Consider the following 13,219-nt stretch of genomic DNA (forward strand, 5'->3'; position numbering starts at 1 on the left):
TGAGTGTGATTGTACTAGCAAACATGTGTGATCTATTAAACTCGTTTGTTATTTCATAATTGGAAACATGCTAAGCTGGCGAATTTTACTGTTTATGGACGAAAAAATACAAATAAAAAACAATGAGTGAGTACGTCACATTTAATGCACTCACAGTGACAATTAATTTATTTGTAATTTGAGTGTTCTGCGGTGAATTGTATTCTAAAATGTAATCTGTGCCGTGCAAAGTTTGGTAAGCAAATCGATCATTTTGATTAATCAAAAATCTTTTAAATCGCAATTGTGAAGTTTACATTTTTTTTCTAAACAAAACACCTCAAGAAAAGTACCTTCTTCAATGAACGTAGAATAATAGCCATTATACGCGAGTTGCAGACCATACTTACGACTATCTCAAGAAAAAACAATTTTAATATTTGACAATCAAAACTGTGCCTCGTTTAGTGGTTGCTACGCGATGCGCGACTTATTGTTTACAACCGCATCCCATTGGCGATCTGCCGTTGTAGAATGAAAATACGACGGATGTGATTGGCCGACGGCAGTAGATTTCAGTATATTCTAACACGGGGCGTGGAATTGATATCATTCTTTCATTTCCAACAAGAACGCATTCATTCTTTAATAGACGTGGAGAAGATAAGTTTTTTAAAGTCCGTTTTTTTTTATAATCAATTGTCAAAGTGTTGTCAGGTTGGCAGAACACGTGTCTCACACTCATAAACATATGCAACATAACCTCAATAATGATCTAGGGGAAATCTAGGGTGAAATTGAAATAGAACTGGACCAAATGTCAATGATTTTTTTATACACAGTTTGGTCTTTGGATTTTGACACTGACAATTGATTATAAAAAAACGGACTATAAGTTAAATAATAAAATGAATTTTACGAAGGAAATTTTTTTTTTTAATAATTTTTAAAACTCTTCTAGTGGAGATAAAAAAGAATGTGTTAAAGTGAAAACAAATCTGAAGAAGATTCTGTTAGTGAAATCAATTAATTACAAAATGAGATATTCTCAGATTAGCGTTTCATTTAACTAAACTGAAATTACATTCACCTTTGGTCACGACGCCCATTCAATTCACAGTTATTTATTTATTTATCAATTTTCTGGTCTTACACCTTGCGTCGTAAACAGATCACCAATTAACGACTATATCTCAGAAACTATCGGTCGTACAGAAATTTCGATAAAAAAGATTTTGATAGCAATTTAATAAGCTACAAAATTGGTCTGGACAATTTTTACCGCAGAAACAATCCTAAATGTACTATTGTCAAAAATACTCTTCTTCGCACCTTTTTAATAAGTATCTACCTATTAATTTCATTTACTTGGGTGGTTCATCATTTACTAAAGTCTTTTTTTTTAAACAATTGCCAAAACTACTCTAAAGTCTTTCGTTTCGCAATGCTGTATCGTAAAATTTCCCTCGATCAGGTTTGAGGTTATGTCAATAATTTTCTTTCATTAGCATGGCCTGTTTTTCTCTTGTATTTCTTCACAAAATAGCACAGTAGCAAAATGTTCTCGTTGTCTAAATCCTTGCTTTCGGAAACTCATTTTACTTTTTATTTTACAGTGAAAAGTAATTGCGGCTTCGGTAGCGCAAGCGCCTTCACATCAAAATGAGTAATGAATGACTGACATACAATTGACATTTTACGTTGCCAACCTAATAACTAGTAAATAACTAGTGACTCATACAATGAGGGACATGGAATCCTGGGCAGTCTGTTATTGTCATTTCAAAAAGTGTCAATGTAAATGCACCTTTACCGTCATTATGATTGATATTTTCAAAAAAACTGTCAAATTAACTTAAGCTTGGTTATGAGTAGCTAAGGTATGGTTTAGAAATTTTGACAACTGAATGACACATCTGCCTAGTTTTCCGTGTTCCCAATAGTACCAACATGACAACACTTTGACAATTGTTTAAAGAAAGAGAACTTTATATCTGACACATAAGCAAAACACTAGGAAAATTCGAACAATTTTGTCCCTTCACAGCTTCGAACTTTATATACTAAGTACTAAAACATTATTTAGTGTACTGACACTGAAATGCTTTTATATCCTTAGAAAAAAATATGTACTTATTTATTATATGTAGGTACAAGACGATAACATTGTATTTTATCTTCCAGGGCGACTGATTTTGGTTCCATTGAAGAAGTATGCTATTTTCTGTACGTAATTGTGTTTCTATCATGACCAGTTTTGCACTGATTTGCATTTTTCGCAAAATATTGGTGACGGTGAGGACCCCAAGTTTTTTGATTTCGATGTCAATTGGGTCAGTTATTTCGGAAATATGCGCTATTTTGTAATGCATACATTTTGTAATTATAACGAGCGAGTAATGATTGCCATTACTCATGAGAATGATTTTTGTAAAGTAACGGATGACGTAATTCATCCGGTGAGTGATAGCCATTACACGCGAGTAGAATACTATACTTTTTCTGCGACTATGAAGTAAAATTGATAAAAATGATTTTCTCAACGGGTGCAAAAATCAACGCTGAATAATCGTTGCAATAGTTTGTGACTTTGTTAAATATTTAAGATGATACAATAAAATCTTTTTACAAAATAGTTTCATGGCACAAGTATGTCAAGGAATTGGTTGAAACTTATTGAAAATTAATCATAATTGATAATGTATTAACAAATTTAATATAAAGAGTGAATTATAGCAATTTAATTTTTACAAATCAAAGAAATTGAACTAGCTTCTAGTGATTTTCACATGTTTAGTTTGTTGCCATATTTGTATAATTTAGGTAGGTACATTTATTTATTTATGTACATCGGATTCAATAGAGCGTTATTCACATGAATTTGTGATGCAATTTTATTTGCCATTGATTTTACTTCAATAGGTACTGGATGGGCTGTGAAATTAAATTGAACGCATCCTTTGTTTTTAACAAATGATAATTCATATACTAATTAAATATTAATTATCAGTACATAATAATTAATGGGGCGAAGAACTACACTACATAAAAATTATCCCCAACAAATTTTTTAAATTTCCGTTTTTAATATGTGAAGAAAATGATGAACTTTGAATGAATTTTTATATCGCCTTTTTTGAGACTTACCCCTGAAACGATCGCTCGAATTTGGTCGTGTCTAAAACAAACTTCTTGCACCACTAAATAATCTAATCTTGGACTAAACAATGGACTTGCAGCTTGTAGGTGCACATGTAATTACATCAAAATACTAATTAAGTGCAAAATAAATCGAATCGTAATAATTGAATAAATAATAACGTAATCTCCCATTTCCATCGAGGAACAAATCAACTTTTATTATTACCTATCAATTTCTTGAGATTGAATTATGATGTTTAAATAAAATGTAAATATTTTCAAAACAAAAGTTCAATTTTCGAACCGTTTCCTTAGTTGCAAACACTCACTGCAATAAAAAACTCTAGTTATCTTGTTGAACAAATTTCAATGCTACAACGTCAATAATTTACCTCACCGTCATCATATGAATATATCCCATTTTACATGTTTTATTGTAATGTTGTATGATGAAGGCCGTCCAAAAAAACGACTACCATTTATTCTGATTGCAGAATGAATAGTTTATAATGCCAAAACCGCGGACTGAAGAGCAGTTCCCGTTGCTTCTGGTTTTGGTGGGTGATGAAAATGTTGCACAGACGAACAAACGGCTTTTTGGCAGAGGGAGATTCGACGGTATCACATCGGGAGCTAGCGCTATCATCACCGAGTGGCCAAGTAAGTCATCATTTAATGCTTCTCTTGTCATAACAAAACTGTTTTGAATTTGACGCTCATCCAATTATTACGATCTGTTTCAATAAATCAGTACATTTTTAATGCACCAAATCACAATTTGTCAAGTCATGTGTTGTTGTTTTTAAAGGTAAAAATATTTTTTTTTATGTATGTTCATACGGTTGGTTCCGCTACTCGACCGTAAGTGATGACTGATGACCACAGACACAAGTACATTACTTAAAATAAGTAAACAAATGACAAATTATTAATGTATTAATTATCTTGTGAAAAATCAATATTTTAGCTGTTGGGATAGTGCTGTGTGTTGGTAGTTCTGAAATCAAAAAGAGAGGTGCATTTGATGTCAATAATAATGGGTATGTATTGGGTGTTCATTGAAATTTCCCGTCAAAGTTGGCGTTGAAGGGTCGATTGTGAACGCATCACGGATCAGATGTTTAAATCTAACCTCACTTTCTGTGTTCTTTGTGTTTTTAGTGCAGACTGTCGACTGTCGAGTGGTGCGTTCACAATCGACCCAACTTTGAAGAGAAATTTAAATGAACACCCGATAGTACTGTACATTATGTACTGTGTTCACAATGTTAGAATAGATTAAGATACAAGAAAGAACGATCTTATTAACCTTAAGTAATAAATCTTTAAAATATGTTTTGACTCGATGACACTTTTATTTCTTTTAAATTATTCTTTTTATTATTATCATATGGAAAAACTTGTTAAATGAAGACTCGCATATTTGTTATAATTTTTGCAGGTAATCTTGAAATTTTGACAACGTGACTTCCATATTTTTTTTTGTAACTTTTGTTTTGAGATTAACATGTAATCACTGGAGTCTTCCTCCTTTTTCCTTAATAGCATCACTTAGTTTGTTATGGTTCTGTCCACGCATCAACCAGTCAATCAAAAATACTTCACTTCATCAAGATCTCAAAACACTGTTGACTTCTGAGGTGATTGTTGGTGTAAACCCTTCTCTCTCCACTTTGCCATTTTAATTATGGATCAAAGTCGTCAGTTGAAATTTCATCTATCATCTTTTCTGCATCCTGGTTAAATTTTAGTTGGGGAGACATTCAACCAATTTTTGTACATTTAAGAAACTTTACAAGAATCAAGACTCTGGGAAGAGCCGGTTGGGTATCGCCTCCCGAGGTGAACGTTACCTCGAAGAAGAGCATCGTCTTTTTGTCCAGCTCGTTTTTACGGAGTCGCAGTCTTTTTTGTAGAGGGAAAGAAATAAACGAAAGTGCACAAATTTCGGCCGGTTATTTTTCGGAAAGTTGGGATCAAACGCGAACCGAGCTCGCTCATTGGCCGGCCAATGAGAGAGAACAAAACCACGACGCAGTGAAAAACACACGTAGGTACTCAAAAAAGATGTCTTCTTTCGTAATCCGTCATTGGAAATGCAGTGTTATTTAAAATTTTGAAGTGGGAGTGGCTGAGGGCGGGGTGATGACGTGACAACTATTACAGTTACGTCCCTCAAACACAACACAAAAATACAGTTTCAGAAGAAGCATCTCCACTTTGAAACTTGACATAATGGTTTTGACATAATGTTTAGCAGACATGCATTAAGGTTTTAAACAATAGTTTGAAGATTCAAAAAACATCTGGACTGTCAAAATCAAAATTACAGTTGTTAGGGTGGTTAAATCACTAGTTATTTTCATATTGCCCGGTCGGTATCTATGGTTTTTTGATTTTTCAAACTATTCATTTGTTTAAATTGACATTGTCAAATAAATTGGAAAAATATTTAAGTATATTTTGTAAAAAGGTTAAAATAAAAGTTCAAAACGAACTAGGGATGTTCTATTGGCGTGACAGAAGAAGGCCACAACAAATTATTGTATTATAAAACCATATCTTCAACAAAAAAAAAAGGTTTCTGATTTTAACCTAACTATGTGGAGAAACAGCATCTTGCGTTGTGAAAATCTAATTAAAGCTTATTGGCTAACTATGATGGGTAGGTACTTGATATTAGAGATGTTCCACCCATAGATATATCTTGAGCGGAATCTGGCTTAGATTTAGAAAGCGATTTTCAGTTTTCTTTGTTGTTGAGTTTGTTACCTGTTTTCAGTTTGTCGTGTGTTGCCTTCTGATTTTCTTTGTGTGTTTTATAAACTTTACTAAATTGCTCCAGTTCTTTTAGTTGCTGCATTTCGCTTCAAGTGTTAAAAATATTTTTAGTTCAGGAAAACATAACCTAAATATATTTTGTAATTAGATTTTGACGTGGGTACAAAATTTTTATACTCGCGTTTTAAACTGGCCTGCTCATGCCAAAAAAAGCCCAATTTACACACGGACTCGTTAAATAAACTAATAATGGCGGTTGTTGGGATGTTAAATTTAAAAAATAGTTAGGTATTTATGTAACGAGTTTCGGTGTAAATTGGGCTTTTCTAATTGCCCGAGGGACAAGATTAAGGCCTCGAGGGCAATTAGAAAAGCCCATTTTACCCAGAAACGAGTTGCATACAAAATTTTATTGTTTGAAACGACGTCCCTGAAGTTTCCAAATCTTTTAAAAATGGTTTCGCATTTGCTTTTGACAGTTTTGACAAATTTTTCAAGATTTCAAGACCTGTCAGAAATGTAACGTTGAATGTGTTGTCTAGGGCAACGGTTCGTTATCTGCTCATTTTGCTTTAGGGCAGTTAAGAGGCAGTGTACAAAGGAGAAAAATGATAATTTATGACAGTTGAAAACAATAAAACATGTAACATTAAATAGAAAGACCAGAAAATCTCATTACAACGCTCAATTGCTTGCTTTTTTCTGGCTTTAAGTACTGTTCTCTGTTTTTCCATTTTTTTCGAATTATCGACAAATTGTGTAATTGACACTGTGTCATAAAAATTTGGCGCAGGATGGTCAACCAAGTACACTGAAAAGTACTAGAACAGCTTTGTCAATAATCAGTGTGACAACTTGACACAAGGCTGCCAACAGAAATTTGACCTTCCACAGCCACCCTTATGCCAATTCCCGAGCAAATTTATTACACCTTAAAATGAGGGTAGGCAACACATTATTCCCATTTTTGTCACAGCTTTTGCACAACAGAACGAAATTAAAATTCGAAATTATTTTAATCATTTCCGTGATTACAATTTGTACAATTTTAGGAAAAAAAACATTTGTTACATGGAATTTAAAATTATATTCTTTAATTACCTATTATGTAATTCAAACTTTGTTAGATTCTCAGAGCAGTTACCAGTGATAAAAAATCAATAATTAAATTTACATACTTACTGCATTAAAACTGTGTCACGCACTTTGTTCCTTTTAGTATCCTTGAATTCCTTATCTCTAAAAATAATTATGGTACCACACCAATTTTGCAAACATAAATAAAATTCAATTCGAATTCCGAGAAATATATTTAGCTGGAAAATATAAAAAAGACAAAATAAATACCCCCACATTTAACAGCTCGTCGTTCAATTAATATAATGGACAATTTTCCGGCTGCTGTCGAGAAAATCCAAAGCCCTCTCGTCCACATTCTTATCTTTGACAAAACTAATAACAAGGCGCGTCAAATTCGCCATCCTCCTCAGCGCATTCACATGAATATACTCGATCGGATTATCGTCCAAATACAAAGCCTGGATCCCTTCCAGTCCTCGAAACGTCGTCTCATTTATCCTCTTCAATTTATTCTCGTTCAAGAGGAGCTGCTGTAACTTGTTTAAATCGTTAAAAGCCCCATCCTCGACGTACTCGATCCTGTTCTTAATCAAACTCAAAATTTTCAAATTGGGAACACCGACAAAACTGTTGGCTGAGATGTTGGTGATGAGAGTGTTGGTGATCGCTAAATTATCCAAATCCGTGAGGTTGGCGAACGCTCCAGGTTGGACGTAGGTGATGTTTTCACCCAAGAACCACAATTCTCTGCGAGATTTCAATTTTGCAAAGGCATCCTTCGGGATCTCGCCGTAGGATACATCCACGTATAAGTAGTCGGGATTTTTTTGCTTCTTGAACTTGAGAGGGTCGTCTTCTTCGAGGGTTTCAACAGTGCAGACGGTCCTGTTGGGGAATCCTGGCTCCACTTTTAGCTTGCATTGGGCGTGGGTGGAGCCCACGTAGAAGAGTAATACTGCTAACAAGCTTAAACACTTCATCTAAAAAAATTTAGCAGAATCAATTGTGTGTAAAGGGCACTGTACAAACTACCTCAACGCGTAGAAGACAACAACTGAGTAAGAGCGACTTAAGAATAGCACTTCCTGGATGACAAACAGATGACCTTGCGATAGTACTCTTTTCGTTGCTTAGTAAAAAAAGTGTTTTGTAATATTGATTTCCATATTATCTAACTTGAGATGACCCGTTCTTGAACCACGAGCCAGCACATACAAAAATGTTAAAAATGAGTAATTATAATAATCGCTTCTCTCTTTCAGATTATTTGAGTTCCTGTTGGTTGACAGCACTGATTTGCGGCATCACTCTCTTCATCATTTCCATAATGTTGACGTCTTGCATGACTTACCAGCACCACCCCAGACTACCAAGATGCTCTTCTGATTATCACCTGATCGACAACAAAACCATCCATCTTGTTCACACATCGCATAAGTGGTCTTCGTATCAGCTCGAGCTGATAGAAAATATCACAGATGCTTTCCCAGGTTATCAAATACATCTGCTCGAAGTGAACACTTTAGGAGTGAGTTCCAACAAAATAATGAAAGAAGTGAACGGAACGAAATCCAATGAAACGAGCAAGAACAGAAGTGAGAAGACTCTTCAGGATTTGTTACGGCAGCATCCCAATCTCTTGGTCACCCATATGAGCTACGGAAGCATCTTTGAGAACAGTCCACTGTTCTTCAGCTGGTTTTCGCTCAGTCATCAGATGAGAAATTTCGCGATTCGAGTTTTGCAATTGTGGCAGTTCGGCGGTTTGAGTTTTGATCTGTTGGAATACCAGAGTCAGCCTCCCAAGAAATTCAGAAATTGTAGTTATTTTGCTGAGACCAAGGTTAAAAGTTACGTTCGACATGGTCACGAGAGATATGAAAATCTGGGGGATGAAATCGTTTCAGTGGATCATAACGGGTTTCACATGGAATGTAAAATACCTTGTCATGCATTTTTCGGGAAAGTTTTGATGAAGTTGAGGAAGGCTAATGAGAAGTCGACACCGAGGGGAATTTTGAATGGACCGATATATACGTTTTGTAGAGCTGGTGTGATCGATAAGGAGTTTTGCCACAGTAAAAATATTATATTTAAATAAATTTTATTCGTATTTGTAAGTTTTTGTGTTGACAAGTGGTAAATAAATTTCTGGAAGAAAGTGAACACGAACGGGGCACAAGATCACTACTAGCTCAAAAGAAAGTAGACATTTCTTCCCACATTTTTGGATCTACAGCCTATTTTCTTTTTAAATCAGCTGTCAGTGTCAAAACTTTATTAAAAAACCAGACTGTGTTACCCTAAAACCGACTAAATGTATAACAGTTTCCCCATGTCAAAATTGAGGTTATGTCTGTCTAACGTAATTGAAATGTCCAACGTGGTTTTCTTACTCAATTCAGGTTTGTCACCTTTCAATTCTTCCCAATACCGAATAAGGGCCATTTTTTCACGCTATGTGAAGGGCTGCCCATTACCTTTTATCGCGAAGGAATCTTTTCAAATTTTGTGTGTTGTTCATTTTTCAACGCAAACAGTTACGCGCAATGACAGCTCCGATGACCTTGAACGGCTCGACGCTGCCAACCTACATTGTGAAATGCATTATTTGCTAATTGCTACTTTCAATTCCTCATACCAACTCGTAACTTGACACCACTTTGACAGCTGATTTAAAAAAAACAAAGGCTATAAATTATGGTATTCTCTCCTTAGGGAGAAAAAGAAAAATATATCATTAATATGAATCGTACAATGTTATAAAAACGGATTCCAAATACCTATTTTACTGTATCGCGAGTTTTGTTCTCAACATGAAATATGACTTTGACGTGTCGAATTCTTTAAAAAACAATTCAAAATAACATCCGCTGTCCGTTTTTTTAAAATAATTTTTTAGTTGGCGTTGAAGAGTCGATTGTGAACGGAACTTCTCTCCTTAAAAACACTGATTATTCAAATTGCAGATTAAAAACACAAACAACGCAAAAAGTAAGGTTATATTTAAACAACTGCCGAAACACTGGTCTTAAAAAAAGACTGATTTTTCAAATTGCGCATATTAAAAACACAAAAAGTGGGATTAGCTTTAAACAGCTTAAAATAAAAAAAAAAAGTTAAGTAAGTATAGTAAAAACGTTTTAATGTGGAATGTCAAATTCAAGGGCGCTTAAAATTTATGACTGAACTGTACAATACAGTCTGTCTCAATTCTAAATTTCCACCAATACTGCATTCTCTAAAAATACAACCGGCAACATTGTTTGGTGAAAAATGAAAAATGCGTCATTTTGTATTTGTGTTTTTACAATTCAAGATTTTAGAATAAAGGAAAAGAACTTGCTGACCTTTTTATTTATTTATTTTTTTCATTTTAGCGTCAAGTTGTTTTCGAATCATGTTTATAAAATAAATATATTGCCAACTTTGGTTATAACAATCCCCAGTTTAGAAATATTTTTATTTTGCTCACGTTATTCAACAGGTGGTAGCAATTTGGAATTGAGACAGACTAAAGTCCGTTTTTTTAATAATCAATTGTCAAAGTGTTGTCAGGTTGGCAGAAAATGCGAAACAGTGAATTTTATAAATCACGTTTGGAACATTGACTTTTGAAATTGTCACCGATTGTAATATTTGACAATTTAAATTAAAGACGTGTCTCACATTCATAAACATATGCAACATAACCTCAATAATGATCTAGGGGAAATCTAGGGTGAAACTAAGATAGTACTGGACCAAATGTCAATGATTTTTAATTTATAGTTTGGTCTTTTTCTGTATTTTGACACTGACAATAGTGACAATTGATTATAAAAAAACGGAAAATATGCAAGTGTAGGTACGGTAGCGAGCAATAAATTTTGGTCGTCAATGTCATTCTTTGACGCAATGTAAAATCCTCAATTGTAAAACGGTCGTAAATTTCATAACCTATCATCATGTTGTATGACATTAATTTTCATTTTTTTTCTCATTTTTTGACACTTTGTTGACGTGGGCATAATCAGGCAGGGTAATTTTTTTAATTTGTGACAATCTAACCAAATTTTGAAATGACATTGACGACCAAAATTTATTGCTGGCGACAGTACTATCGCGGCCAAAATACTTTGGTCGTCAATTTTTGACATTTCAAATGTAAATCAAGTATTAATGTCAATATACATGACAATTTCAAATTATTCTTGTCAAAAATATGGCACCTTCAGTTTTTGATAAATATAGAATCGTCTTACTTGCTTCTGAAGGTTGTCTAAACCGCGACCATGTTGATCTTTTGCTTTTGAACCCTGCCTCCGCAGCTGGGATTTACCCCACCCGTATGACACTGATAGATTAAAATAATTTTCACAGTAGTAAAAAATAAAGTTAAACATCCTAAAGTTTGCTTTACAATTGAATGTCATTTATGTCACATTGACGACCAAAGTATTTTGGCCGCAATAGTACATTAGTGAGACATCTGTCATATTATTAAAAAATTTTAATATACAATAATTGTCAAAACATTGTCATGTTGGTATGAGCCAAACAGTGATTTTCATGATAATACTGAGTGTCAACATTTTTTTAATGTAAATGAGCCTGCGCCCTGATGTTTATTGCAAATTTGAAAAAAGATATCTCTTGATTTGGACAGTCGTTTTGGTCGTAATTCATCATGTTTTTTATTCCCATATTTTTATTATTTCAGTCAAAAGCTACCACTTTTTTGGGCGTAATAATAATTACTTTGTGTTACCTAAATAAACTCAACAGTTCAATGTCAAATTTTGGCGGGAGGTTGGGCCAACCCAAAAAAAAAGAAACTTATTCTAGGGATTTACGTTTGCAATAAAATTTTACTAAATTTAGGGAATTTAATGATATCTATTGGCTACATCTGCCAACTGTCATTTTTAATTTTCTTGAAATTAAGCAAAGTCGCATTTCAATTTTGAACGTGTTATTAAAAATACCTCGCAAAGTGAGAAATTTATTAAACTCTGAAATTGGTTGTTATTAACTTTAGTAATGTGCTGCGCTACTAATATCTCTACATAACCTCAATTTTTATATTATAAAAATTTTCACCCTAGGTCAAAAGTGTCCAATGTTGTCAGCTGTAAATTGCGGTGTTGTGGTTCTTTGATTAAAAAACAGACGTTATAAGCGCGCCGTTATTTTTCCTGGTAGTGCCAACTTAAGAACAAGTCTCCAATCCACATTTATGTCTAACGTTCCGGCAATGTTAAAATATGAAAGAAAAACTCTTTTAATTTTTTATTTTAGTATTAAATAACTGAGAAAATCATTGAAGTGAGTTGCCAGTTATTATCGGAGTAATTCCGCTTTTACGATGTTAAATTTAATTGTAGCTTGGTCAATGGACGTGAAGCAATTAACATCTTTCCTAAAACTTCTGCATAACTTTGTATTCATAGAATGTAATGCACTGAAACTGTAGTCTTTATTTTCGTTGAGAAAACTTTAATAAGTAAACTTCTAGAATGACTTTTTTTTATTAATAATCACAGTACTCCATTTTGTGCCAGAAACAGCAAAAAACGCATAGCCAGTTATAGACCACGAACATCGAAGTGAATAAGCTGCTCTTGTTGAAGCTGAAGCCGTCGGTAAAGAGTCGTAAGAATAGAGTGGCAATTTCCATTACTATAATAAAAGCGTATAACACTAAGAACGGCAGGAAGAATACGGGGTTCTTCTAGAAAAACAAATAAATAAATGAAGAGATCTGTACCGAATTAGTTACCAAAACTCACCGATAACACTCCAACTATCAAAAAGAAGTAATATTCGAAGGAAACCAGCAAAGCTATGAGCTTGAGGTCCCTCTCCATTGTGGGTTCTATAACCTTCCCGAAATCGCCTCTCGACTTGAGCAAGTACCCGGGCAAGGTCGGTCCACATCTGAGTATCATCGCGATGTCAAAAACACTGAACGCCTAAAACGTGAAACTGAACTGTTTGGTGATTTGCAATTCCAACGATGCAAGTTTTACCACGCCTAACAGTCCCAAGATGATGGTGTAGAAGTCCGAGATGCACAAAAAGGGGTGACTGCAGAACTGTCTTAAGAAGTAGTAATTCCGTTTCAAATGGGGGCCTATTACTGAGTAAAATGGTATTTTCATCGTGGACTGAAATTTTTGATGGTTGACATCTTCCCGAAAATTTCGACAGGAGTTGGCTGTTGTTTAACCGTCACGTCACACATTTTGACTTTTGA

The 13,219-nt window shown here is 34.2% G+C and overlaps 3 protein-coding genes across 6 annotated transcripts; 1 reads left to right on the forward strand and 2 right to left on the reverse strand.

Annotated features, from left to right (window-relative positions):
- The first annotated feature begins 95 nt into the window (after nucleotides 1–95).
- LOC138138642 (uncharacterized) lies at nucleotides 96–9,101 on the forward strand. Of its 3 annotated transcripts, XM_069058646.1 has the most exons (4): nucleotides 145–235; nucleotides 2,164–2,205; nucleotides 3,615–3,780; nucleotides 8,244–9,101. In XM_069058646.1, exons 3-4 carry the CDS (start codon nucleotides 3,630–3,632, stop codon nucleotides 9,080–9,082), a joined length of 990 nt encoding a protein of 329 aa, XP_068914747.1. In that variant the 5' UTR covers nucleotides 145–235; nucleotides 2,164–2,205; nucleotides 3,615–3,629; the 3' UTR covers nucleotides 9,083–9,101. The 3 variants fall into 3 exon arrangements, with proteins under 3 accessions (XP_068914746.1, XP_068914747.1, XP_068914745.1); XM_069058645.1 differs by lacking the exon at nucleotides 2,164–2,205 and having other exon boundaries at nucleotides 96–235; XM_069058644.1 differs by lacking the exons at nucleotides 145–235; nucleotides 2,164–2,205 and adding an exon at nucleotides 3,430–3,556.
- On the reverse strand, nucleotides 7,193–8,162 carry LOC138138645 (insulin-like growth factor-binding protein complex acid labile subunit). Its single transcript, XM_069058648.1, has 2 exons — nucleotides 8,014–8,162; nucleotides 7,193–7,961 (listed from the first exon to the last, which is right to left on the reverse strand). The coding sequence occupies exon 2, from the start codon at nucleotides 7,959–7,961 to the stop codon at nucleotides 7,272–7,274; it is 690 nt and encodes a 229-aa protein (XP_068914749.1). The 5' UTR covers nucleotides 8,014–8,162; the 3' UTR covers nucleotides 7,193–7,271.
- A 3,371-nt stretch (nucleotides 9,102–12,472) lies between the features above and the next one.
- LOC138138646 (uncharacterized) lies at nucleotides 12,473–13,129 on the reverse strand. 2 transcript variants are annotated; one of them, XR_011162060.1, is made up of 3 exons: nucleotides 12,993–13,129; nucleotides 12,753–12,948; nucleotides 12,473–12,691 (listed from the first exon to the last, which is right to left on the reverse strand). XR_011162060.1 is itself a non-coding variant. In XM_069058649.1 (3 exons), the coding sequence occupies exons 1-3, from the start codon at nucleotides 13,122–13,124 to the stop codon at nucleotides 12,494–12,496; spliced, it is 516 nt and encodes a 171-aa protein (XP_068914750.1). In that variant the 3' UTR covers nucleotides 12,473–12,493. The 2 variants fall into 2 exon arrangements, 1 of the variants encoding a protein (XP_068914750.1); XM_069058649.1 differs by having other exon boundaries at nucleotides 12,473–12,694; nucleotides 12,753–12,935; nucleotides 12,993–13,124.
- Between the last annotated feature and the right edge of the window lie 90 nt (nucleotides 13,130–13,219).

This window comes from Tenebrio molitor, chromosome 9 (genome assembly GCF_963966145.1).
Source record: "Tenebrio molitor chromosome 9, icTenMoli1.1, whole genome shotgun sequence".
Taxonomy (NCBI): domain Eukaryota; kingdom Metazoa; phylum Arthropoda; class Insecta; order Coleoptera; family Tenebrionidae; genus Tenebrio; species Tenebrio molitor.